The sequence below is a fragment of the Copadichromis virginalis genome, linkage group LG2 (genome assembly GCF_057382275.1).
Source record: "Copadichromis virginalis isolate Kocher_CV1m ecotype Utaka linkage group LG2, C_Virginalis_male_GT1.1, whole genome shotgun sequence".
NCBI lineage: Eukaryota > Metazoa > Chordata > Actinopteri > Cichliformes > Cichlidae > Copadichromis > Copadichromis virginalis.
Window position 1 is genome coordinate 11,193,843 of NC_140619.1, and position 27,794 is coordinate 11,221,636.

A 27,794-nucleotide genomic window follows, 5' to 3' on the forward strand; every position below is an offset into this window, starting at 1 on the left:
TGCCCTCCTAGCCGGCTGCTGTAGCGGTGCGTTCATGCGACTTTTTCCGGAGTGTTTGAAAGTTGTCAACAGAGAAGCATAAGAAGGAGCAGGAGATCAGCGGCTTTAACGGGACTGCGGAGCTCGGAGGAGGAGGAATGGGCTGCACTCAGAGCAAGGTGAGACACACGGCCAGGAGACACTCGCGGACCCCGCCGGCACAGCTCTGCTTTGTCTTCTGTTTTTCTGCCGCCGGAGGTTCATTAACAGGCGGTCGGCGGCGGCGAGACGTGCCGGGAATGAGCGGCGGGGAGCGGACTGTATGTTCGCGGCACAGGCATCGTCTTTACCCAAGTTTAACCGAGTCACAAACACGGCGGCAAGTGGAGATTTGGCGCTAAAATGTGGGGAAAAAACAGCGTTTTCCTCGTCCTGAACATCTGTTTCTAATCTTGAGTTTGAGTTTTCCCACGATGCTCCTTTCTAAGAAGTGACCTCAGACACATTCATTTAGAAACTTCTCTGAAATCCTCCAGTGTGCAGATAAAGTGAGTTTATTTACGAGCTTAAAGCAGCTTTAAGCTTTTAGCACCAAAACGTGCTGCAGTGAGCTCGACTTCCCTCTGTGAGCCTCACTCAGCTGAGAGGTTTGATTTAAAAGGAGAAGTTATCATCAGTTTAAACCAGCTGTGCTCACGGGCCACAAACGGTGGCTCAATCCAGCACAAACCAGAGCACAAAATGCTAAAAACACCTTTCTGCTCATGGTTTTATCGCTGCACTCTGATAGAATTGCTCTGCATCACTCACAGTTCAATTTAATGCTTATTTATCACTCCCTGGGCCTCTGAATTCATCCTTTCTTCTGATTGGCTGCCCCTCATAAGCAAAAAGTTTGAAGAGTTGGAGTGGGACTAATGTGCCTGAGATGACCACATTGGTCATAAGATGATACTTCTTACAGGAAATGGCAGTGAAAACTCCAAACATTGTTCCGTCTTTCTTTGCAGAACCCTTGTTCGGGTCGTGTCGGACTCTCGGTCGGGATGTTTCTGAGTTTGCGGCTGCAGTTTTTACACTTTCTGAGCTGTCGACCTGTTCACCTCCATGTGCGGCTCAGCTGTTGGTGCTTAATACGTCTCTGCTCTGTGTGTGAATCTGCGGAGTTCGCCCGTCTTGTGGCTGTAATTCTGCCCCACTCAGGGGTAAAAGTGAAGTTTGCCAGCTGTTGTCTTCCACTGGTTATTGATAGAAAGTGACAGCGCCACTAAAACTTCACACAGTGCCCGAAAGGAGGTCCGGGGCCTCTTGTTGTCCCGCCGGCTTGGACTTTGATATCACTGAAGCTGAATCCTCTCTGATCCTTTCAGCGAGCAGGTTGCAGCATTTTTCTGAAACTGAGAGAAAGTTTATCAGCATTTTGCTTTCTGCAGAGATTCAGAGAAAAAGGTTTCCAGCTCCGTACTTTTGATTTTGGACTGTGTTAGAGTAACTTTGCACAATTTAAAGTTACCCTTATTTATCCTATACTGGCCCTTGATGCATCCTTTACTTCGGGTAAAGGATGCATCAAGGGCAAGATGTTTTAGCTCCTCCCCTTTAAGGATTGACTCAATTTATGTGGCACAATGATGTTAACTGCTAATTCTGAGATGGGACATGCACATTTTTTTGTCACATGTCACATATGCCCGTCTTTTATTTACAGTCTGTGCTCATGTCCACCTACAATCGTAGAAACGCCGACACTTTTTATAGCATCGAGTAATCAACAGGAAATGTGATGACATCATATATTTCCCAAACTTCATGTGGTATCTGCTAATGTGGGGACCACCGGACCGCCCCAGCTGCTGTTGGACAGTACAGATGTTTTGGCTTTATCTACCTTTGCATTTTGTGTTTAGTGTGACTGATTGACCAGCTGAGACATTTAGACTTTTCCATCCGATTGATCCGGCTAATGGAGCTCCTGGTATCGACGAGCTGCAGCTGAAGCCTTCGGTTGGAGCTTCAGAGTGATAACGCTGAAGTTGATGGATAATTTGATGTTGATCCTGGTTTAAATACCTGCCTCGGGCACATTGCTCCATCGCAGAGGCGGCTGAAGATGCTGTTGCATAACACAAAGCCGAGTAAATCTTTGATTAGCTCAGAATAGAAAGAGGCGTGTCAGAGAGGCTCGGAGCCTGAGAAGGAAATCCACACTCACACTGACGGCTTTAATAGCATTTCAGATTAAAGTAGACTTATTTACACTGCTGCTCAAATACCACCTTCCCCACTAACATCCACAATGATTTATGAATGATTCCTATAACTGTTGTCAGTCGCAACATTTCTGCTTATTTTAATATTTTTTTAAATAAAAATGAAATGGATTTTCTATCAGCAGTTAAAATTGTGAACACACACAGCAAAATCTCCAGTGTTAAATTAACACTAGAGAGTGTCTATATGGGTCCACACCTCTGAGTGTTAAATACAACACTGTTGAGTGTTAAATTAACACTTTTGACAGTGTTATATGTTTAAAAGTAACCTAGTCAGATTTGAAGATAAACAATGGCTAACACTGAGCAGTGCTGATTTTCTAACACTGGAAAATAACTCAAAATGTTAGAAATATTTCAGTGTTAGAAAATCAGCACTGCTCAGTGTTAGGAGATGTTTCTAAAGAAGTTGGATACAAAGTAACCACTGAGCCTTTTAATCGACTCGTTGTAGCCTCGGACACAGAGAAGAGATCTGATGCATGTAAAGGTGGCTGATTAAACCAGAGTGCTTCTGCCTGACAACAGTAAAGTTGAATGTGTTTATTGGTTTGTGATGGGTGGTGGAGGGAAACAGCTGAAAGGACATTTTTCTGGACCTTTGAGCTTGTTGATCAGGTGATTTTGATTATTTATTTATTTTCTTTGACCTGTAAAGGTTTTTATAACAGTAATGAGTGCCGCTCCTCGCTGTGGGTCAGAGAGGCTTCTCAGACTGAATCTTATAAAATCTTTAATCCTAAACACGCGTGAAGGCCTCGTGGTGAATCCACAGCTGTGATTGTTGGAAACATGTCAGTAGCTGTTGCAGCTCTATTCAAATATATTCAAACCTCTGACTATTAACGCCGCTCGTGTTGCTGCTCTGCTTGCGTGCAGTTTGTTTCTCACCTTTGGTCTACTCGTTCGCACCCGTCCAGTTGTTTCTACCAACAGATGGTGTGGCGGTTCTTAGAGGTTACAGTTTTCCACTGTCTGGACTCCAGACAGAGCAGACGGTCTGTTTTAAAGATGACAGGAGAAGAGTAACGTGGGTGGAGGAAGATGTTTTGGAAATAAGAGTTGGCAGGACTCGAAGCTTAAAACTCGAATACCTGAACGCACTTCTGCTTGTTCGGTTTCTGCTCCCCCTCTGTGTAACCTCTGTGCAGTAAAACTATCAGTTCACCACATGAGTTAAAATAACAGGAACTAATGAATACTGATGAATTCAGCTTTGAACCACTGGTAGAAATGTCAGAAGGAATAACAAATATCTGGATTCTGTTTTTATCTACACAGAATTTAAACATCTTCTCTTTTTCCCAGAAAACCCCACAAAATAAACCGTTATAAGTGATCTAAAAAGAATTTTGTGAAGTTATGAAATACTCTGGCTGTGTCTTAATTGGATGAGTTGTTGTCACTTCTGTCTCTCAAAACAGATGCTGCGCTTTAGTAGCGTGTTACCGCGGTGCTCTGTAAGAAAAAGCCGATAAAGGGCAGTATGTACGGGAAGTAGTAAACAAAGTATAACTAGTAAACTGTTCAGGAGTACTTTGAGGTGTGGGGTCCAGGTTTTAGGAGGCACCTCTGAACTCCTCTCCCTGTTTCTAAACTACGCCAACCGCCAGAGGAAGTTGATGTCATCTGCTTTCATCCACAACCTCATTCTCCTGGTTACTACCAGTGACATCAAACCTGCATCACTGCTAACACTGCAACCACCTGCCGCTCCACCTCTCGCTGTGTGAGCAGGAGCAGCTCCATCCTGACCTCCAGCTGACTTATCTTTTAAATGGAGACCTTTCATCTGCTCTCACTTGTTCTAAGCACACACCACGCTACACCGCCACGTGGTGATGAAAGTTTACCCAGAATGCACTTTTTAAAGTTTGCTCCAGTGATTTATCAGAGATCAGATCAAACACCCTGCTCTGATGGATCCTTCGTGCTGATGCTCGGAGTCGGTGTCAAAAAACAGAAACCAGGTTTAGTGTTTAGAGTGGACGTGAACCTGGTTTTAGCAGAGCTTAAATGTGTTCTAGTCTTATAAATATCATGTAGGCTTCTTTAGTCTCAGGGAGGCTAAACAAAAAAGCTTTCAAAAGTGTGAAACTTTGAAAGTCTTCACAGCGAGAAGGTAAAGTTTTGCTCGGCTTCACTGAATAAACTAAAATTCTTTTTTAGAAAACAGCTGATTCTGAGGATGTCCGGTGGGATTGTTCATGGCACAGAGACCATTTCAGCATTTCATCGTTTACTCGCTCGGCTGTTCAGTTGCTGCAGTTTAACCCAAACTTGTTAATCAGTGTTTTTTCCTCGCGGTGGAGGTTTCGGGAGCAGAGTCTGGTCTCTGCTCCGTGAAACCAGGCCTCTGTTTCTCTGCAGGCAGGTTTTTCTCCGAGGTGAAGTGTTGTTTAAACACAGGAGAGGAATCTCGCTTCTGATTTATGGCCATTTTAAAAAGTGAGGGCCTCCACAACGCCTGCAGGAACATATGCTTCTCCTCACCACCACCTTCCTCCTCCTCCTCAGGTTGAGTCCACGTCGACGTGTTTGAGCCAGAGATATTTATTGTTTCTGCTCCGAGTTTAAATAAAGAGGGTGTCCAGTTTGCAGAGCAGAGTTTGAAGTGTTTATATAGCGTGTGTGTGTGTGCGTGTGTGTGTGTGTGTGTGTGTGTGTGTGTGTATGTTTGTGTTAGGGCGTGATTGTTTGGCCTCAGTGTTTGAGCAATAAGATGGTGTGAGGCAATACAGTAAGCATTTCAGTGTGTGTTTGGATACACGCCTAACTTATGCAAGAGTTTGTTTGTGTGTGTGTGTTGCTGGGATTGAACAATGCTGGTTAAGTAATGAGTTGCGTGTATCCTGATCGATATTTTTCTTTCTTTAATGGGATAAACGAGTTTTCGGCGTTCCTTTTTTTCCCCTCTCGCTGAAGTGATGCTGGCTTCCTGTGAGCTGCTGAAAGATTTACGGCGGTTTACGTTGACAGATCCAGTGATGACTGTCATACAGATGCTGCGGGAAAACAGGGGTTCAGTATTTGCACACAGATGCTTCAAAACAGGGAAAGTCTTTTTAATGGACCTTAAGAAAAAAAACAAGGATTTACAGCCAGATTGTGAAGGCACACATGCACCTTCACCTGCAGGTGACTGTTTCCACAGTTCATGCTGGACGTGATGTCACAGCGTGTCTTCCTCCCATCACCACTGGGTCGTGGCAGATGGCCGCCCCTCCCTTCTGCCAGAGTATTCTTCCTGTTGTAAGGGAGTTTTTCCTTCCCGCTGTTGCCAAAACGCTTGGTCAGGGCGGACGTCTGATTGTTGGGGCTTTCTCTGTTTCTCTGTATTATTGTAGAGTCTTTACCTCATAAAGCGCCCTAAGGCAGCTGTTGTGAATTGAATTTCTCAAGTTGCGCGTTTCTGCGATCGCCATCCAAAAACCAAATGTGATTGTGAAGGCTGGCTCTGACTGTTAGCTAATGACTGGTGATGAGTACTTGGTGTTTCCATACCACAGATAATCTTGTATTTTGAAACGGGTTTAAACAAGATTTACAAAACGTATATATTTTTTTAAAATTCAGTATGACTCGAAACGAGTGACGGAGTCTGTAAACTCAGCAGGGGCGTGTTTACAGAGTCTGTCGCCATCTGGTGGCCTTCAGATAAAAAGCATGTTTAAGTCACTTCTACGCTGGCTTCTTTTTTCCCATCTAGAAGCAACATCTGTTTTTTATTTTTATTTTTATTTATTACATCTTTGCTCCTCTCGCTGTAAACCCAGACTCACTTGGCCCCACCGCCACTCTCCCTCTGAAGCCCCTCCCACAACCTTCCTGCACCCCAGCCTGGCTCTCAAAGCTCTCCTCTAGTATGGAGGGAGACATTGAAATTAGAATAATAACTTGAAGTTTAGTCGTAATAATAATGGGCAGAAGAACAGCTAGAAGCTTGTCAGTGTAATTATTCCATAGTCAGAACATGCGTTTATCTATTTTATATCAGCTTATGTCTTGTTGGATTAAGCTCTACTTCAGTTATCTTAAGTGTGTAATAAAAGCCTTTATTGTCCTCTCATGGTTTCATACTTCAGAGGGTAGAACGGTCAAACTGGTTTAAGTTAGATTATGTTCTTTTTAAGAAGTTTTTAAGAAGGCTTTCAGTAAATCACTTGATCCTTTTGTTTGTCTGCTCCACCTTTTCCAGGTGCAGCTGCAGGTTTTTACATTAAAAGCACTTCATTCGTGTTAATGTTGAATCGTTTGTTATATTTTTGTAGCTCCTCACCCAACACCTTGTCACAATCTGAAGTCTTTTTAATCTTTCTTTTGGGATTCAGACCTGCCCCAGGTGGTGGATCGTCTCTGTGCAGGCCCCGAGCGGCTGCAGGTCGTTTGGTTTTCAGCAGCAGGAACAGCCGTCTGTTGTCCTGCAGCAGCTGAAGTTATGTAACACACAAAGAAAAGAGGGAAAGTTTCAGCGCCAGTCATGTGGACACTAACGAGACGCTTTCATAACAAACTCCCTGCTCCAGTTAGTTACCTGGACTCGGTCAGATCGTAACACTTCACTTCATGTCTAATTATTATGGGATGTTATCAAAGCTCATCTCTGGACAGGTGGTAGTGTACATCAAAAGCTCAAACCTTCCCTGACTCGGGTTTCTTTAAACTCAAAGTGTTTCAGATCTTCCTTTCTCATGAGTTGCTCAGCATTTCTCTTCCACCTCACCATCATGTGGTCAGAGGCGTTCACACCAGTGACCTGCTGGAGGTCATTTTGTAGCTCTGGCGGTGCTCATTAGGGCTGAAGGATTATGGAAAATAATCTAATTGCGATTTTTTTTGCCCCAATATTGCGATTGCGATGCGATATGCGATTATTTTTTAAGGTCTTTGTCTTCTGTATTATTAAACAAAGACAAGTAATACATCATATAGTATGGCCAATACTATATTACATTAATTTTAAACTGTTCTTTCCTGGAAGACAGACCTCTGTTATGATGACATGAGGTGATGCATGAATTGATGACTGACATTTTTATTTAACTTCTTCAATCACAACAGTATATTTGAACATACACAATAGTTTATTTTTAGCTTACAAACATCTGAGCATAAAGTGCTGACAAGGAACCCTGGTGTAAACATTAAAATGAAAGTCAGTACAATGTGCAGATTGCAGAAATATACATAAAAAAAAATCAGTGGCTTTACCACACTCAGTTTTTCGACATCTGTGAACTACTAGACAGTCATTCAATTAAAAAATAATATTAAATAAATAAAACTAATAAATAAAAAATACACACATCTTACTGATCTCTGCAGTCAGTAACATTACACATAAAGTGCAAACATAATAGCAATTGTATAAACACACACACAAACACGCCTTTAAAATTTAAAGGCGTGAAATTGGACGGTCTAGTTCTGATTAGCGTCACCGCTGTCTCGGTGGAGTTTAATAAACTCGGCCGTCTGCTTCTTGCTATCTAAAATATAACCAGACACTGGTGTAAATTCTCGACTGTCTCATACTTCTGTTTAATAAGTTTTCTGTTTGACGTTTAGTCAGCTGTGTGAAAACCAAGGAGGAACCCACCCGGGGGATTAATAAAGTTTTATTTTATCTAATCTAATAACTTTAATCTCAGCCAAACCGATTTACTCACGAACAAACAAAACACTGAAAAAAGCCCAACAATAACATTTTTAGGTTGTCTAAGTGACTTATATATTACGTTTAACCCGAGCAGCGAAACTCCGCGGTGATCTGAAAATGATGTGCCGGGAGTTGTGCCGTTCTCGGCCGCATCAGTAACCCTCGAGCTCCCGGCTAGCTGTCGAGCTGGTGGGTAGCAGACGCCTCTGAAAACGTCGAAGCACTTTTGCAAATGTGGGATATCTTGATAAACCGAGCAGATATTTGATGTTTACACAACTACTTTCTCGCCTGAAAATATGTTAAAAGTTTATTTTGTGACCCAGAAAGATTAGTATGAGTAATTTTAAAACTTAGTAGCGGCCGCCATTGCTGGAAACTGGAGTTTGGCTGGGCCGCGCTATGAATTCTGGGATATGGTAGTAATTTGGACAGCCTTCGGTGCGTCGCTGTGACGTAATCGGTCTACAAATGCGGCCTCAGGAGGATGCAGCCCATGAATTTGGACATGTCCAGAGTATAATCGCAGCCTTTGCGGTTAGAAAATTGCACTTGATCATGTCGCGATATTATCGCAAATGCGATATATCGTTCAGCCCTAGTGCTCATCCTGTTGCTCCTCGCACAAAGGAGACATGAGCCCTGCTGATGGGTTTAGGACCTTCTGCCGCCCTGTTCAGCTCCCAGAGTAACTGCCCGTCTCCAGGAGTCTCCTCCACGCTCCTGAGACTGTGCTGGGAGGCACACCTGTTAATGACATGTGGAGATGGACTACCTGTGTAACCCCTGCAGGGTGCAGGTATCGCCTCATGCTATCAGTAGCTACACTGACACTTCCCAAATGCAAAACTAGGGGAAAAGAAGTCACACAATGTTAGCTGGGAGAAGATGTGAGTGGGCTCCAGCTGTGAAATCATTCCTGTTTTGGGGGTTCCCGTTCTTGCCCGTCTAGTGCAGCTGAAACTGCTACTTAAGTCAGTATCCCAGAGGTTTGATGCCATTCTCTGATTATTTTTAATAATACATGTTCATTAAGAGGAATTTGAACCTCTGTTTATTTACTGCAACGTCTCCTTTTTGTCTTATCAGAAGAAAAGCAAAGGCAAGAAAGGAGAGAAGACTCAGAAGGCGAACATCCGCCAGGATGATGAAGGTGAGTATATTTTGTGCTGCAGACTGGTTTCCTCTTCACTCTTCTTTCGCTTCCTGTTTGCTTCTCTTGTTTTTCTGAACCTAATGTCATGAGAATCAGTCTGACTGATGATGAGAGGTTTCACTTTCACTCTGCTGTAATGTGGCTGTGGTTGCGTAGAGTCATACTTCATATTTTAGTAGTACAGAGACTCCTTTTTTTCTGAGGAAAAAGACCCGACCTCTTCCTCTCTGAGTGATGTCACAGAATTGTTTCTATAGAAGTTCTCGTTTCTGTTTTTGGTGGGATAAATGCATGTGTGATAATTACAGCGTGTTCTTCTCCGTAAATGGGCTGGTATTTAGATGGTGACACAGATTTTTGTAATTCTGCTTCTGTACACTTCCAGTGAAAATAAGCAGCTGATATATGACTGGTTTCATCCTCTTTTTTTTCTAAAAAAATAAATAAGGTTCGCTTAGAAAGAGGGTGAGGAACTTGGTCATTCGGGAGGAGGTCAGAGTAGATCCCATGCTCACCTGTACTGCGCGGTGTTTTGGGCTTGTCCCCAGGCCACAGCCAGGACACTCCTGGAACGGGAAAACCTTCGAGTCACCTCAGAACTTGCTGGAAAAGAGCTCTGACCATTTCATACATAACAAACTGCCATCTTCGTTTATGCTAAGGCTTTTTTTAATGAGCCATCAAGCTGCCAGGCGCTGCAGACGAAAATGAGCCTGTGCGCAGATAAATCTGTTGCATGACAGACGAAAGAAGTCATGCTTCCTGGCCTTTCCTAAATAAACAGAAACTGAAGTGACATCATCACCAGAACGTTACAGGTGTCTGTTCACACCTGTTAGGACACCTTTATCTCCCTCTAACAGAACACGTCTTACAGTTTTACCTGTTCAGGTTTTTTACCTGACAGTTTAAAGGTCGAATGCTAACGGAGCCTTTAGCATAGCATTGATTTTATGCTACTGTGTTTCTTTTTCCTTATTTGGGTCGAAGGTTTAGGCTAGTTCTGTTTATGCAGGACAGATGTCTCCACCTCAGACACATCCATCAGTTGGAGCAGATTATTAACATTTTTCTTGCTTTCGCTGCCTCGTAGCCGGACACTTAGCCTGTTAGTCTTAGCCTTGCGTTTATTTTATGTAAGCGTTATTTTACGCTTCAGTAACAGGGAATCTAAACATGCTTGTCACCAATGAAAAAAGCATCCATAAAACAAGTTCATGGATGTTTTTTTTTTTTTTTTTTTTTTTTAAATATAAGAGTTTTCAAAAAGTTCTCTTTAAACCCAGACTTATTGTCAGTCATCTATTTTCTTCCATTTATCCAGTTCAGGGTTCAGGGAGATCCCATCATAGGGCAAGAAGTTGGGTACAACCTGGAGTACATTGCAGATCAGCAGTGAGAATTTATCTGATAGCACTTTTAACGCAGAGTTCAGAGGGCTAAACAACAATTTAAAGTAAATTAAAAAGAAGAAAAGTCATTCACAAATTTAAAATACTTACATGGACAAAAGAGTACATCAAATTAAATTAAAAACAATCCGCTAGTAAAGAAAAACCCCCAAAATAAATAGAATAAAGACAGTTTGCCCAATATATTCGCCAATATTAAGTCTTGCCGTATCAGTTTTAATAATGGCTGATGAATGAAAATGAAAAATGTAAGTAGAGACTGTAGAAACACCCTTCAAACCTGTTACAAGTGATGCTGCATAGTTTGCCCACCGGAGGGCGCTGTGCAACTTCCCAGCTGGTAACTCTTGTTTGGAGCAAACAACAACCAGCTGGTTGGAGTAAACAAGTAATCCACAATTTCTTTAAACTGCATTACCATTTTATATTAAGGGCTTACAAATGATTACACATAACAAATATGTTTTATGCTAAATATTGGCCCATATATCTGACTTTGAATGAGTTAAATATTATTGGTACTAGCCTTAAAAATCCTGCATCGGTCAGCCAGATAAAATGTCACAAAAAAGGCAGAATCATCTTAAATAGAATCAAATCCATAGAAATGGATGTAATAATGCAGTAACAGGAAAAAAGTGACCTTTTTAACAGAAAAATGAAATTAATCTACGTCAAATAACAAAGCTCGACTTATTCATTATTCTTGTTTTAGGTTTATTAAATATTTTTATGTTATTAATGAAAAGATTTAAAACTATGAAATGGAATAAAACTACAGAGTTTAACATGACGTAGTGCCATATGTCTCATGTTTCAGTTCAACTTTCCAGTGTGTGGCTTTACTCAGCCAAATCATGTGACGGTCCTATGAAAACAGACAATATTCACATTTTTACGAGCTCCAGTTTCCCAGCAGTGACAAACGAGCTCTGAACGATCATCCTCACACTGATTTTATCAGAGTGACTGAATCAAGCAGCTGCTTTGAAGGTTTGACTCACCGCTGACGCTCGCTGCACCCTCATTTCCTCCTGTTTACGAGCCGCTCGTTTAAACTGCAGCGATGGAGGAAGACGTGTCGTCATCCTGTGAATCACTAGCTGGAAGTTCACCTTAAAAACAGCATATTTGCACATTTATTCATTCATTCATTTATTCATGTTTTTTTTTTTGTTGTTGAAAATTTCACTGTTTCAGCTCTCTGAGTTTTAGTTTAAATCTTCTCTTCCTCTCATGTTAAATTGTCTCCACGTGGATTTTAAAGCTTTAAAAATGCGACTTTATTGCTCTGAACTCCGTCGGGTCTCATTTTTCTGTGTTTACATGCTGCTGCAGGACCTTGTGAATAAACTCAAATCAAAGTAAAGCTGGTCTTTGTCTAAACATCAGACAGGCTCCGACCTGTTTGCGCCTGAATTTGAACTGGGATTATTAGAAAAATACAGATATTAAGTAAGGCCTGAAAGCCCCGTTGGCTCCTGGTATTAAAATATGTGGCAGCTTGTTTTTGACTGTTTTGTTAATGATAACCTTCGTTGTGTTTGTGACAGCTGAAATGTGATCGGGTTTATCCAAACTGAAGACGTCACTGAAACTGAATGAACAGATCGTGTGTCTGCACGTCCGTGCTGTAATCAACGGGTTGAAATAAGAACTGCAGTGAGAAACACTTCCTGCATACAGGTGTGATTCATGACCGTGTGTTCTTGCAAGGATGAACTTCAGCTTTAGACCTTGAGAGAACATTTTTTCATGATTCCCACGGTCATTAAAAAGTATGAAATTAAAGTCAAGAAAAGTGAAGTTTAGAAGGCCCGAAAAACGTTACAATATTTTTCATAAAAACAAATTTGCAAAGTGCTTCACAGCTTCAGTAACACATTAACAAACAGGACATACAAACTATGAACTTAGTGTGGCTTTTCCAACGCAGATTCTGATTAATCGTAAGGAGATTGATAGGTAAAAATAGTAGAAACGAAAAAAAATTTCTTCAGTCTTTCTATTGAAATATTTTTTTTTAATATAAAATTCATCATAAAAGCTGGGAAAATGCTGTCACGGCAGCCAAAACATTAGTCAACCTATAATGCCTGTAGTTCCGCTCTCTGCCTGAAGAGGGCGGTGTGTCTGTAGTTCCACTCTCTGCCTGAAGAGGGCGGTGTGCTTCATCTACTACTTTGCGTTTGTGTGGGAGCCCCGTCAAAACCCTGTCCATTAAGCTAGCAGTGTCCAAGCATTCTTTTTTTCTTTTTTTTTTCTTTTCATACCGCGCCCCCCTGCAATGACTGCGCTCCCCCCCCCTCCCTAGGGGGCGGGCCCCACACTTTGGGAACCTCTGCTCTAAAGCATGTTTGTAACTTAAGGTCATGTTTTTGTGTCGGTTGGCAGGTAAACGTGCGTCAGGTGAGCCGGACGTCTGTCTGGAGAAGCAGTTGGAGCGGTTTGAGTGGCAGCTGAGGATTTTAAGGGAGGCCAATGGGAACCCAGAGAGGGTGGAGTTACTGAAAGACCATGGTGATGAAGAACTGTGTGGCCTCGTACTGAGCATCCTCGATAAGGTGAGATGTTCTTCTGATTACTGACCTGATTATCTGGAATCACTGATTTTCATTGTTGATTGAAAATAAACAGTGTTCTCTGTTTTGGTTTTTTTTTTTTTTTTTTTTTTTTTACCATCCAGAAATTAACAGCCGAAGAGGTTTTTCAGTGAGTAGGAACTCTTAGGTACAGCAGGTAGTACTGTCATCTGCATACAGAGTGATACTGAATATGGTGCTTATGAAATATAGACTCAAAGTGTTGTGATGCTGAAAATAATGAGGACCAAAAATAGTGCCTTGAGGGATGCCATCTTTAATAAGGTGGCATCCCTCAAGAACACGTTTCTGTGTTCTGCCAAAGAAGATTTTAAAAAAGAAGAAAACTAGTGAATAGACTTTTTAAAAAGATGTCAGTGATTAAAAGAGCACAGAAACCAGTCAAGTTTCTTTGTAAAACACAGCAGGTTTTTGGGACTTCATGTGTCCTGTTTTATTGACGCCTGCCCTCCAACTGTCTCATTATTTTCCTCTTTATTAAACTGAATCTGTCCTGACTTCCAGGTGAAAACGGAGACGACGGCCGATTTGAACATCCTGCATGAACAGAAGAGTAAATCTGCTACTGAGGAGCACGAGAGGCACGTGGAAGGTAATGCACAGCAGATGGCTGGAGAGTCAACACTTATATCTGCTGTATTTGTTTAACGAGTTGTGATTATGGGACCACAGACTTCCCCTCCTGCAGAGAGACCCCCAGGATCAAAGAAGCGGGAAATGACTAAGAAGCAGACTGGATTCTCATTTCTTTTGTCACCCTGAAGTCATTTTTAGTCTCCTTTTGGTCATTTTATGTGTCTTTGTGGTTGTTTTTGTCTCTTTTTTCTTGTCTAATTAGAATATCTGTTATAGATAAAAGAACCCGACAAACACAAGTGAAGCCACTTTTAAAAAGTAATCCTGTATGAGTCTTGTTAGATGTTAAAAACATTTCGCCAAACTTCTTAGCTATGGTCTACATGTGCCTGTTTGAGGTCATGTGATGCTGGGACTATAAACCGAGTTTGTGTTGTTTCCTGCAGAGCTGCAGAGGAGAAACGAGCACGAGAAAAATCAACTGACAGAAAAGTTTCAGGCGGCTGAAAACGTTCTCAAGGTAAACGTGGAAACGACGAGCAGTGTTTTTGTGTCTGTTAATACAGTCTGAAAATCAGCCGAGAATGTAAATGAAATTCTGTATTTAACGACTAGATTTAATTTCATTCTTGATTTATCTCACAAAGTCTGCGTTTCCTGTTTGTGTGTGAGTAATTTTGTTTTGTTTTACCCATTAATTATTAAGTGTTAGTGAAGCTCTTATAACAGTCTACATTTTAAAAGATATGGTTCCCACAGTTGATGCACTTGGTAAAAGCGGTAATTGTAATTTCAAGTATTTGTAGCTGATGAAAAGAACAAATATGTGAAGTAACGGTGAGAGCGGAGATCGTTTGTATGATACAGACCTCAGTTTCACTAATTCGAGCTTAAAGTTAAAGACATAGCCTGTATATAAAAGATTCCATGTTTGTCTGTATATATTAGACTCTGTGTTTGGAAGCCTCGGTATGAGCTTAGCTTTTAGTGCTAAGTCATCAAATAACGTCAGTTAGCTTGGTTATTAAACTGCATAAACTGTATGGGAGAACCACACAGGCACCTGCTAATGGCAATGAGCTGAATGAGTGTTTTTATTTGATTTTTTTAAAACACTGAATCCAGTTTGTTCTAGGGGGGAAAAAAGAGAAACAGCAGTAAATTACAACAGTAATAATCTGTTTAATAATTCTGGTGATCCTTTTAAATTGTGTGAATTTGAGGCTTCAAAGGTTTTGCATGGACATATTTGAGTATATTTTGCCCCTTCTGGGACTGAAGGTATTGAATTAGTTTCTGTAAGCAGCAGTGTTAAACATACCTGCAGAAACCCTCGGAGAACTCCAGTAGGGGGCGCTGTTCTGGATGTTAGCGTGTTGATGTTTCATGTATTCAGTAACCAGGAAGAAGCTGAATTAAGTGTTTTTGTTTTGTTTTTGCAGGCTAAAGTGGAGGAGCTGAAGGCAGAGCTGCAGGTTTACAACGAGCTGAAGAGACGAGTCGAAGAATCGATGTTTAAGAAGGACCTGCAGAGGAATATACAGGTGTGTGTGTGTGTGTGTGTTTACATAAAATTAAAGTTAAACTTGTGTTTGAAGTTAAATCAATTTAAACCACCTGTAACTACAATATTAAAACTCTTTAATATCCTGTTTAGGCTCACGGGAGCCCAGGTGCATTCTGGGAGTCTGAGCAGGAGTCCCTGGTGTTTGTGATTGAGATGAAGAGTGAGCGCGTGCAGGAGCAGAACAGGAAGCTGCAGCAGATGGACACGCTGGTACGTGATGATGTTTAAAGAGTTTCTGCAGGCGTGAAGCTTTTACGTCACCTGTCCGTACGATGACGCCGAAGCTGATGTGGACGTGATGAAGCTACAGACACCAGATACATGCTGAGTGTTAGAGCGAGCTGTGTTTCATGGGAAATGATCTGAGTTTTCTCAGATGTGCAGGAGCTGCTCTTCTTTTTTATTGTCAGCTATAGTTTTTGTATCCGTTCAGAAGGTTTTATATAAAATATATAATAGCAGCTGAAAGCTGCAGGCTTTAGAGAGGCCTGTGGATATCAGAGAAAACCATTTACCTTAAATCTTTAAGTTCTAGACCCATGCTGTTTAAAAACAACTCTGAATAATTAATTAATGCACCTCCTCAGTAAGATAATCGGTAAATGAGCTTTTTAAAATCCTGAGTCCAGAGTTTGCAGAGAAAATGCAAAAAAACTTTGTTAGTACAAAGACATCTCTTTGTAGTAACTGTGATGTTACAAGACTTTAAAAGTTTGACTTCATGTGCTGAACACTGCAGAAAACCTGAACTTTGACCTCAAACTCCATTTCATTCCTGTTCAGTTACATTTAATGTCTTTACGTTTCCTTGTGTTTGTGGGGCTCGTTCTTTCCGCGACGTTCTTCGTCTTCATGCTCGTCTCATGATTTTCAGGTGGAGAAGAATTTGGCTTTGGAGGACCAGATCGTTCACACCATGCAGCAGAACGAGGACCTGAGGGTCCGGATAGACAACTGCCAGACTCTCATTCAGTACGTGCCTGAATATTTAATAGAGTGAAGAAAGCAGAGCAGAGGCATGAGTGTGCTGCCACCTGCTGGACGGAACATCTTCCTGCAGGAGCGCTTCAGTCAAAATGGGCTGGTGTTAGAACAGTTTAATATAAGGAGGTGCATTTCTTGAAGCTAAAGGAGCAACACATTTTGATTTAGTGATAGTAACTGATCTAACTTCAGATTCAACCCTCAGAAAAACCTCATTAATATTAGAGAAGAGTAATTTCTTATAAAACCAGACAAACCTGAGCAAAGTTCCCACCTGACCCTCTCAGAATCAGCTGATCTCTGTTTACATTAACTTTACTTTATGCTGAAGTACTGCAGGTTTCAGCTTTCAGAGCTACGAAATGTGTTTACATCCACTCCAAGTGTCACAAGCTAAAGAAGATTTGTTCTAAAAACAACTTTGAGCACCAGTTTAAAATCTGTGAGGCAGAGCAGCCGAAACAAATCAGTATCCTTGGATCAGTGCAGTCTGTTGCTCCGTTTTCTAGGAAACATAAAGACGTAACAGAGGTCCCCAACCACCTTGTCCTTTCTCAAATAATTTTCCCTTTCCTCCTGTTCTCAGGCAGCTATCGAAGGAGCAGCAAGACCTGAAGGTGGCGCTGGAGAGGCAGGTAGCATCCAACCAGAAGCTTTCTCAGGAAAAAGAGCAGCTGATGTTCAAGCTGAGACACAGGGACTCGTGCCCGCCCATCCACCTGCCCACCGTGATGCCGGAGGTCACGCCAAGATGACCGACTGAGAGTCTGACCCTGGATCTTTTTCCGACTAGCAGCCCGTCTGGTTTCATTAACTGAGCAAAAGAGTCAAACAGAAAGAGTGGCCAACCCTCCGAGTTCACGTTAGAGACTCTGGAGCTCTGACTCTGCCTACATTAATGCTGATCAACGAGAACATCAGTTTCACTGCAGCCAGCGGATCTTCTGCAGTCGATGAGGTTTACTGAACAACTCTGGATCCTCTGAGATCACAGAAAGCTTTGAGCGTTTACCGCTGTATGCACGAACTGTTTGGAGCCAGAGAGACATGTTTATTTTTGTTTTTCTGGCATTTTCTAATGACGATCATCGGTTTGATGGCGGTTTAAATGCTACAGAAAGCATGAAACTGAGATACTAGGAACAGAGTTTTATTTTATTGCAGAGCAAAAACGGACTGATGAGCGTGGCAGCACAGAAATGCTCGTTCTGTCCGTAACATCACGTTATCAGTTAACTTCACTCCACTACTTGACTCAATCTTGAGTTCAAGTCCAAGAACTCCTGGTGGCACCATAAAACCTGCATCATATGCTGCGATGCTTCGTCAGGTGTGCCTTTTCAGGTCTAGGCCTTCAGCTATTAATGACTTTCCTTTTTGAATTAAACCTTCAGCCCATTATCAGTCTAGAATTTATTTCATAAATTACATCCAATAACAAGCAATTTTCGTGTGACAAAAGCCATAAAACTTGACTAATTTGATTTCTTTTGCTGACTAACTGTTACTCCAGTCACTGTATCCGTAGGTATTACGGTTCTGGAAATTCCAAATGCCAATGCCAAAGTGCCTCCCATCAGGACGCCGAAGTGCTGATCAAAGATCTCATGAGCGTCTTTGCTGAAGTTGGAGCCTTGCTGAGTTGAACAGTATTTGATGCACGTGAAGTAGCTGAAGGTTCAAACGTATTAAACTTTCTCCAAGGACTCTGCTGGGAACCAGGTTTGTTGATGGTACCAGAAAGTCTGAGACCTCTGAGGTTTCAAGGGTTGTAACAAAGGCCTGTTTTACTTGGATGGTTAATGCATTTGATGAGCTTCCTGAGGATCCTAAAGAAAAAATATGACTAGTACTTGATAGCTTTCCAGTTTATTAGTGTTTTAGCGTTTACCTTTGTGCCTTTTCTAACTGCAGGGACTGTTTTTCCACTTCTTTTATCCTTTTTATTTCCAACTTGCTCCTTTCACTAATAGTCCACAAAATTAAAAAAAAAAACAAAAAACAGGGATATCTCTAGAAACAACAGACCTGCTGGCTCTGTCTGGAATTATTTTTTTCTTTTCACGTAAATCACCCCAGTTTCTACTGGTAACTTTCGGCTGTGGGTTATTTTTCACGAGGTAGTATTTTATAACACCAGTAGTAAACATAAAAGTGAGCAGAGGTTTAAACTCTGAAAGGACTAGTACAGTTATCGATGTAGGGTGGAGCAATGGAAATAGAAAGGTAAATACTGACACCAGTTCACACCTACCCTGTGCTGGAACAGTGCTTAGTGCTTTGTAGGGAAGTCTTTCAGGTTTTTCTCTCATTACAAACTTCTGCTTGAAGGTTCAGATCTTTTTTTTTTTTTTTTTTTTTTTTTTTTTTTTTACACTGTAGTTGGTTCTCTCAGTTCTTTCCAAGCACTTCTATTTTTTTTGATGTTCAATTGAGATCACACTTTTCATTGTACAGCATCAGTAATTGAGTATTTAGGAGCCAAAAAACAAACTGCATTAAAGGTTATTAAAGCATTAAATGGGCTTTCAGATCAACAGCCATAGTTTTATTCGTTAAAAAAAAATTACACGCTATACATGGCACGCTAACATAATATCTCATGCTATTGTCTTTTGGTTGGAAAGCGTTGCAATAATATTAAGATATGTTAGCTGAATGTTAAAACCTAGCACCAGAGCTTCAGTGAACACCTCTGTAAGAGCTATCAGTGCTGGTTGTTATTGTCAATTAGGGATTAGCAGTAAATTATTAGCATGTTAGTCGTGTGTTTACCCGTTAGTATATTAATATCCCCAGGAAAAAAGGTACATGTCAGAGTGCTAGCACACAATACTTAATAAAACACACATTCATATCTTAACCTTAGCAAGCAGAATGGTTTAAAGGCTGAGGTTTATTTTATTTTATTTTTTTCAACCAACTGACTCTGCTCTATTAGTCCGTGAGCTATTGTGGCAGGTAGGCTAACTGCTAACATGTTGGCTGGCTCCAGTAATTAGCTGTGTAGGCTTAGCCAGATTGTTCTGGTTGTGTTCATAATATATTAGAGTGAGCATGCTTATCATGTTCTTGATATATTTACTGCTTTTATATAACCATTTTATCATGTGTATTTGTTAAAGCAGTTTAACCACAGAACATCAGTACTTTTCCTTTCTACATCTCTTTGTTAGTCAGTTAATCTATCCTTTTAGCTGTGTTATCTAACTGGTAATATGCAAGCTAGCCACAGTAGCTCACAAATATTAGCAGACAGGCTGTTTGGGTGTTTATTGTTTTAAGTTATTCAGTGATGTGATGTAAACATTGAGCTAAATTCTGCGACAACTTAAAATAGTTATCTAAATCACATAAATCTGAAGTGTCCTTTTCCATGCATCTTTGTGAAGCTGTTAGTCATTTAGCAGACAACGAAATGCTAACATGCTGGCATCTGCCATTTTGCAGGATTCCTAAAATGTCTATTTCAGTAACAGGCACATTTAAAGCTTGAAAAGTTTAATTTTCACAAGTAAATACTTAAGAACAGTCACAGAAATCTAATCACTGCATACAGTCTTTGAGTCAGTTGATGAATTTTTTTTTCCTTTGTAAGATTTGAAAAATATTGTTATCTTGTCCTTTTTTTTTTTTTTTTTTTTTTTTTTTTTTTTTTTTTTTTTGCATGATGTAAGTTTGTATTGCCAAAAAACAATGTCAGTGTTGTTACAGCTCTGTATTTTGCACCAGCACTTTGACCGCTATTTTTACCAGGCATTTATAGAGATTTACATATTGTACAGTTTAGATTTTTTTTCTTCTTCTCTTTCCTACATGTAAAGAAAAAAAGTAGTATGTCTTTTTGCAGTCAAATGGAAGTCAAGCGGTTTGCTTTCACAGCGTGATGTAAATACACTCAAATGTTTTCTTTGTTTTGTTTTTGACTTGTTGAAATAAAAATCTGTAACTGAGTTTGACTGCTGTTAATAATTTCATCTGAGATTACATTTTTACTTACATTTGGATTTGATCAAGATGTAATATCGTACAGAGAATGAAAATACTTTAAAAAACAGTTTGTATGTAATGTTAAACTCCCTAATAAACTTAAAGATAAAGTAGGGCTGCTCAATTAATCGAATTTTAATCACGATTACGATCTGGGGTTTCAACGATCATTAAAAATGACTGAGCCGATTATTAGCCCCTCCCTCATGCTTTACTCTCGCGCTGCTCCATGTGGCAAATCAAGCGCACTGCTCTGCATTTCGAACACGCGTCACAACAATTAAGAGGACCCGAGGGAAGCTCGGAAAGCTAAGCAGAAGTTATTTGGACAGGAGAGTGACTGCCGTTGGTTGAAAAGAGAGGTAAAAAAAACAAAACTTAAGTGGTGTGGAAACATTATGGGTTCGCAGAGTCAGACGTGGATCAAGTAGACACAGTGTGTAAACTTTGCTATGGTGTCGTAGCTGCACCACAGAGCAACACTGCAAAGTTCACATTTTTCATTTATTTCTTATATTGCAAACATTTGCACTGTTATCAGTATTTGCACACTATTTTATATTATTTTTTAAAGTCATTATTCAATACATTGTTATTGTTAAACCTTTAAAGCCGGTCAGAGCAGCATGCTCGTTTTGTGTAGCTATTTTTAAATCCCTGTAGAACCTGAACGCTAAGCTAGCACAATCAATTTTTTTCCATATGAAACCAGAGGAGTTGTACTTACTTCTTATGCCATCAGCTTGTCCTCGGTCACGGTTTCCTTCCACATATAGCTTTGCAAAAATTGCATAAAAAGAGCTTGCAGGAACAAAAACATAATATTCCAGAAACACTTTGCCGATCCGATCAGCTGTTCTTAACACTTCCCACATTGAAAAAGACGTCAACGTGAACTATCGCAAGTGACGTCATTTTTGCGGAAAATTTAGTTTTTTACTTGTAGGCCTTAGAATTGCACTGCTGGAAATAGTTTATTTTGATGCACATGCACATTCTTTGCAAATTTGCATCATAGGATTGTTTTTTTGTTTTTCCTGCAGTATATAAAAATTGCTGTATCTCCAAAAAATAAAACTATGAAGACACTCAAAATAAATTTCCTGTTGTTGTAAACTATTTTTTGCAACTTTTTTGTATTTAAAGTTTTGAGGGATAAACCTCTTAAATTTCTCCAAGTAGAAATATATGTAAAAACAAAAACGATTTTCAATTTTTTTGTAGTTTATTGCACTTTTTTGCAATTAATGTAGTTACTATGGACTTAATGCATACACATTATTAAAATATGGGCTATAACAGTTGTATTGATGTATAGCAACTTGAAATGCTCCCACAAATGGCACTACAGCATGTAAACAAATAATATAAGCTCTGGCGGACGAAATAAATATCGTCAAATAATCGTGATCTCAATTTCAGTGAAAATAATCGTGATTATCATTTTTGCCATAATCGAGCAGCCCTAAGATAAAGTATAAATTCCTAATCTTAAATATTAAGAAGAAAATGGGCAGGGGGAGGGGGGGACTTTCAGTGGGTAACAGGAATATTATATATATTTTAGTGAGGAATTTGAACTAAAATTCTTAAGTACACAATAAAAATAACAAAAAAGACACTAAGAACAAGGAGAACGAGCAGAAAATTGTTACTAAATGATAAAGATTGAGTTGTGTAATGCTGATCTGTGACCACGAGGGGGCAGCAGAAACCAGCCACTGGAATACAACCTGTGAATGTGATCACCACCACAGGCTTTCCCAAAGACATTACATCACTAGCTGATGTCACTGGGAGCTAATGCTAACATTAAACTAATGCTCAGCAGATGACCATATACTAAACAGTCTTATTCTGAACTGAGAGATCCTTGGCTGCTTTCAGGACGTTTACATATTTAAGTCATAAGAATATTCCAGGAAATATAATTCACAAATAGGAGCTGTATTTAGCTGTACACTGGAGTTGTACTTGGAGGCACCTTGGCTATGGGTTAAAAAAATAGTTCCTGCAGTGTTGGTTTTTTTTATTTGTTTTTTTTTAAATTATTAACTGGTCTCTGGATATCACATCTGTAGCAATGTTATATACAAATATAGGGTATATCTTTTGTTTATTTTTGCAAATAAATCTTGTTTCTTCATAGTGTTTTCATTTGCCTTTTCTTTGTTGCTTTAAAGAAAAACCTAAAATTTCCACCAACATCTTTTTCTAATCACTTCCTTGATGATAAATTAGATTAAGGAAAGATGTGAAGGAGAATTCAAAACCCTATGTGTTCTTAACATGTTGTTTTATAAATGTTGGAGAACTCTGATAAATAATCTCGACATCCTTCAGTTTATTTTAATGAAACACATTCTCTTTATTTGTGAAGCCACATTACAGAAAGTGCTTCATACAGGAAAAAACTTTATAACAAGCAGATTTGAATAAAGTTTTGGGTTTAAGAAACTGTTACTGAAGCTTTAGTAATTTACATGATGATCAGCTTCACTTGTTGGTTGATCATTTCGTTTGATTGCACATAACTATGGACTGTTGAATGGCATTATCTCCTTTTATACCAGCTCTTATTATGGCTACAGGTACTTCAGGGTCATCAAAGGGTTGTTTTTTTGGTTTTTTTTTAACCTCTAGCCTGGTTTTCCATTTGTGAGCATTAACTGGGGATGTCGCTAACCAGTGTTTCCGGACCAACCCAGGTCATTGTCTCTCACAGTCAAGTTTAGATGTGTTTTAGTTTATAAGTTGAGGAAATACAGAGATAAGAGCTGCCATCTTTACGAGAAGACGAGAGGAAATGTTTTCATGTCCTCTAAGTCTTTTAGCTAAGCTCTGGATGGCTTTGATCAGCCTTTCAGTGATCGGGGCTGTAAGAAATCCTAAATCCAGTAACCGTGCATCATCTTAGACAGCAGGTCAATAAACTGCTACGGTACAAGTCAACCAGCACACCTCAGCCAGTGTCCACCAGGGTTAGCATTTGGTTTCAGTCACAAGCTAAAAGATTCTCAAACTAGAAGTCTCCTTTCAAATCAAATCTCTCACATGCATTCTGTCATAAAATGCCAATAATGATCTAGTTACAGCCTAACCCTGAGCCTGCACTGGTGGACAGCAACCTGAGGGATGGTGAGAGATCAACAGTCCTCACAAAAAGGCGTCCTCACATGTGAGAAATCCACAACATGGTGCCGAGTCAATCAGAAATCGAACGAACTTAAAAAGAGCAACTTGCGTGGCTGAAAATCCACCGACCACAGGTATGGATCCAGGTTAGTTTGTGATATATTTATGAAAACATCAAGAACACATCTCACACATATTTATGAGAATATGAGATCAGGGTCAACTCCAAAAGTTGTAAGTTGGGCCAAGAATACTGCTCATATAAATATTTTTATTAAACCTTAACAAAACTGGTAATACTGATTAAAAAAAGCAACAACTAGAAAACGGTCTGAACAAACCATAAAACCCCCTCGATGACGGGAGAAATTAAAAGCCACCAAAACCGCTAACACTGACGGAAAAAATAAACTCCAGCTGACCACTCACACTCAAATCTGCCTGTAGGGGGCAGCAGTCAGGTGAGCCACAGACGTCACTTCATACACGAATTTATGTTTGTTTGTTTAGAAAGTCCTTGTCTTCCTGATGACATCACGCAGGTCATGAAAGACAATGCGCTGTGATTGGTTGGGGACTGGCCTGCTGTCTGTCTCTCTATGTTGAGGCCCAGGAAGATGGAGACCTTTGACCTGCAGAGAGCGTGAAGTGCTGAACGGATGTGAAGGGATCAGCGTGTCAGTGGCTGTTTGATGAGCTGAGACAAAACCTGAAACCTGCAGGTCGACACCCCCAAAAGCACCCCCACCCCTCCAACCACAGAGTGTGTGCGCTTCTTTTGCTGACATTATGGGGACCCTGTTTTTGGGGAGCAACAGCAGGTCCCCATGAGGTAGATTTGATTCTGAAGGCTTGGTTTAAGGTTGTTTAGGTGCATCTACAGTAAATGAGTCCATGTAAAATCCTCTGCAAAGATGAAAACACACCTGTGCCTGTGTGTGTGTCAGCTACGGGTCACAGACTCTGCTGCCATGTCACAGGTTTCCCATGACACCTCACCGCCACCTGGGAACACCTGGAGCCCAGGGCAAAGTGTGTGAAGAGGAGTTTTATAGAAAAGGGAAAAGGATGAAGAAGTGTTAGTCAGCTCAGACAGTAAAAACACAGGTTGTAATAATAAATATAACAAGGAAAATACACATTTAACACCTTCATCTGACTTAAGAGCTGAAAAAAACTACATCAGACTATGAGAGACAGATTTTAACAGCTCTCACATGGGAACAAAGGGACTATACTCAGATCCCCAACAGCCACAGTTCATCCATCGCCTCTGTTTTTGGCAGTTTTAATTACTTACAAATCTTAATTGTATCAATATGAATAATAGCTAAATTTCCAGTCTGTCCTGTGGGAAAAGCCTTTGTCAAAATACAGGTAAATAATATTAATCTGGTCAGAAAATATTCACCAGTGTGTCAATCTGTCCTCATTTTATTTAAAACCTAATTAGAGGACTAATTAGGTTTTAAATAAAAATTCTGCCACCAACTTTTTTACCAGTCAGTTCTCCGAAATTTTAAAAACTGTCCCATGATATGTTCAAATAAGTTTCATTAAACGAGAGAGTTTTAAAAAATCTCTTCCTTAATGTTTTAATCAGTCCTGGCCCCAGACTGTCAGTGGTGTTCTGTCTGGGCAAGCAAGTCGAGCACCGCTTGCCCAGTGAAAGCTGAAAATAATTATCAATCAAAACCAAAGTGAAATGGCCTCACTCTTTCCATCTCTAACACCATTCTCTTATTAAAAATTCCTTGCCTGTTTGCCTGTACACACTCAAAACGTTCAATTCCGCTGTAATTTTTAAATTGATATATTTTAATGTACTTTTTAAATCAAGCTGTTTGTCTGTTTCTGCATTCATTAAACCTGTTCATTGAAAGGACAGTCACTACAAACATTTTTTATAAAATATTTCCAGTTTTATAGAACAACAGTTGCATCAAGATGATCACAAGTTAAAGACCGAACAATAATACAGAGAAAACATCTACTGAGCTAAACCTTGAACATCTGCAGCAGTAAAACTGATCCATACATAACTCTGAAAAATAAAAGTATTCTGCAGAAAAATGTTCCCAATCAAACTTTATATATAACCTGCCAATAAATCAATTTGAATGTGTAGTTGAAGCGTCTTTATAGTGTTTTGCAAAAGGAAAGGTTCTTAAAAATTCATCCACCACTCATCAAGTATAGAAATAAAGATGTTTCACAGTTCTTTAGGAGTCCATCGAGCGGACAATCCTGTCAGCATGTAACAAAAGGCATGAAGAACAAAATCATACAATGGTATGTTTTAATCAGGTCCTATAAAAGCTGCTGCACACCACTGTTTCCATGTATCATCAGACGCATTATATGCCGTCTGAAGTTTGTCAGCCATTTTTTTTTGCAGTTTTCTTTTTCAGACTACTTCGTGCTCTGTGGCGTTCTTAAGAACCACCTCAGCCATGTTCGACGGTCCTGCAGCTGCTCCTCCTCGCCCAATTAAACCTGATGAAAGTGACAGGCATCAGCAGGACAACTGTATCATCGCTGTTTGGCCACGTCGCTTGCACTCCACTTTCCCTCTTTTACATTTTTTAAGTGTCCTTTTCATGCGGGTCATGAACAGGAACGATTAAAAGTGGAGAAAAAGAAATTTGCAGTTATTTCCTGTTAATATCTTTCCCTTGTTGGGGTCTAATGAGAGGAGTCGCCCCTTCACTTTCAAGAGGGCTTAGCAGCAGTTAGCTGGCTCCAGGCTGCGGGGACAATAATCACACTTTAACTCAGCCTCACAATGACTCACACCACTTAATTCCCTCTTTCAGAGCCGGCGATAAAACGCCAGAGGCAAAATTAATAGATGCTAATGGCCGCCTTCAATCAAAGCCGAGCGGGATCCAAATCTGCCAGTAAGGCCTATTAATTAACATGTGGAGCGGGTGGGGGGAGCACGGGGAGGCGGAGGCTGCCATACTGAGGCAGGATGGGGAGGAAAAAGGGGCTCTGCGGTTCACACGGGCCTCTGCAGGGCAGCCCATTGAAGGTGGAGGCAGGGGGGCTTTGTGGAGCTTCCCGGGCCACAATTAGAGCCTCCTGAATGGGCTGGCATTTGTCCTCCAGGTCCCAAAGCTGCACAGGAAAGGCCGAGTCTGGGCCACATGGGTCGAACCAGGCGTGCAAGTGGTGTCCGAGGCTGAGGACACGAGGCACGAAAACACACCCTTTCTTCTTCTATTTTTTGTAAATGCAAGATCAGTCCTCCTCCTCCTTTAAACTGCAACAATATGTTTGCCATAAATTTCGTGTTTTCAGCTGTTAAAACTTCATTATGATCATCAAAAACCTTTGAAACCCTCTAATGATTCATTACAACTGATAAACTTCATATACTAACGGTAGCTTAGAATATTTGAATATTTCCATTAACCACAGAAAAATTATTTGTTCTCACAGAATTTAAAAAATCAAGCTTTACCCTTAAAACTGATTAACCCAGTGACGTTCCAGAAGGTAACATGTAGGCATCACTGTAATGGACTCCCCCGACATGTTTAAGTGCAAGTTTTCACAAAGCGTGAACATTTCTGTACTTTTAATTTGCTTTTGATGGTAATGAGCAGGATCAGGGAGAACCTGTGGTGTTCAATATTGGCAAAGTTAAACTCTGGAATAAAACTGAATGTGAAATAGAAAAGCCTGTATGAGACCACTTCACAAAGGTGGCCTGAGCATACAGAGTATTAGGATGTTTGCCAGAAGTGGATCAAGAATGTTAACCAAAGGATTTTGTCCCCAGTAACAGCACTGATGAGATTTGTTGGTTTATATGCACCTGCCTAGTATAGGCTCGTTTTATAATACATTTTTAACGTATTAAAAATGTATTATTGTCATTATCTGAATATATTACAAAATAATGGACGGATTTCTGCGAGAAGGTAACACCAGCTAACACTAACTGGCTAGCTACTATTAGCTTAGAAATACAGTCCACTTATCTCTAACATCCCCAAATGACTGGCTCGACACAGATTACAACAGAAACTACACATGACAACAGAAACTAACCCTGATGTGGCTTCAGATTTTATTCTACTTATGATATCATGAGCAAGCAAGGCACATTTTATGAAACCTGACAATATTTTTTCTGACATTCAGTCAAACCGGATGCAGCTCAAAAAGATAATAAAAAACCAAAACCAATTATAATCAACATTAACTGGCCTGCTAATATGGACAAACTGTAACTTACCTACAAAGCAAAATACAGGTTTAAGCTGATGACGATGGCTAATTTATCTAAATCCCCAAGGCTAATCTGGTAAGCTAGCACGTCACTTTCACATTACTTTCTAAGCTAACATTATAAACAGCAGCTAGCTGGCTGTCATCACTATTAAAATAATATCTGAATGGAAAAGCTAGTCTGCTAGATTGCCTGAATACCTTACAATCTAATGTAATCC

The 27,794-nt window shown here is 40.2% G+C and overlaps 1 protein-coding gene and 1 long non-coding RNA gene across 2 annotated transcripts; one reads left to right on the forward strand and one right to left on the reverse strand.

Moving 5' to 3' along the window:
* Window positions 1–36: 36 nt before the first annotated feature.
* On the forward strand, window positions 37–20,162 carry ccdc69 (coiled-coil domain containing 69). The gene is made up of 9 exons (XM_085471288.1): window positions 37–158; window positions 9,001–9,064; window positions 12,874–13,043; window positions 13,587–13,674; window positions 14,105–14,178; window positions 15,101–15,202; window positions 15,316–15,435; window positions 16,100–16,197; window positions 16,796–20,162. Exons 1-9 carry the CDS (start codon window positions 138–140, stop codon window positions 16,962–16,964), a joined length of 906 nt encoding a protein of 301 aa, XP_085327414.1. The 5' UTR covers window positions 37–137; the 3' UTR covers window positions 16,965–20,162.
* On the reverse strand, window positions 6,594–27,704 carry LOC146717037 (uncharacterized). Its single transcript, XR_014922645.1, has 4 exons — window positions 27,581–27,704; window positions 24,261–24,349; window positions 11,484–11,594; window positions 6,594–6,682 (listed from the first exon to the last, which is right to left on the reverse strand). It is a non-coding gene; the product is annotated as an uncharacterized LOC146717037 (long non-coding RNA).
* Window positions 27,705–27,794: the final 90 nt, after the last annotated feature.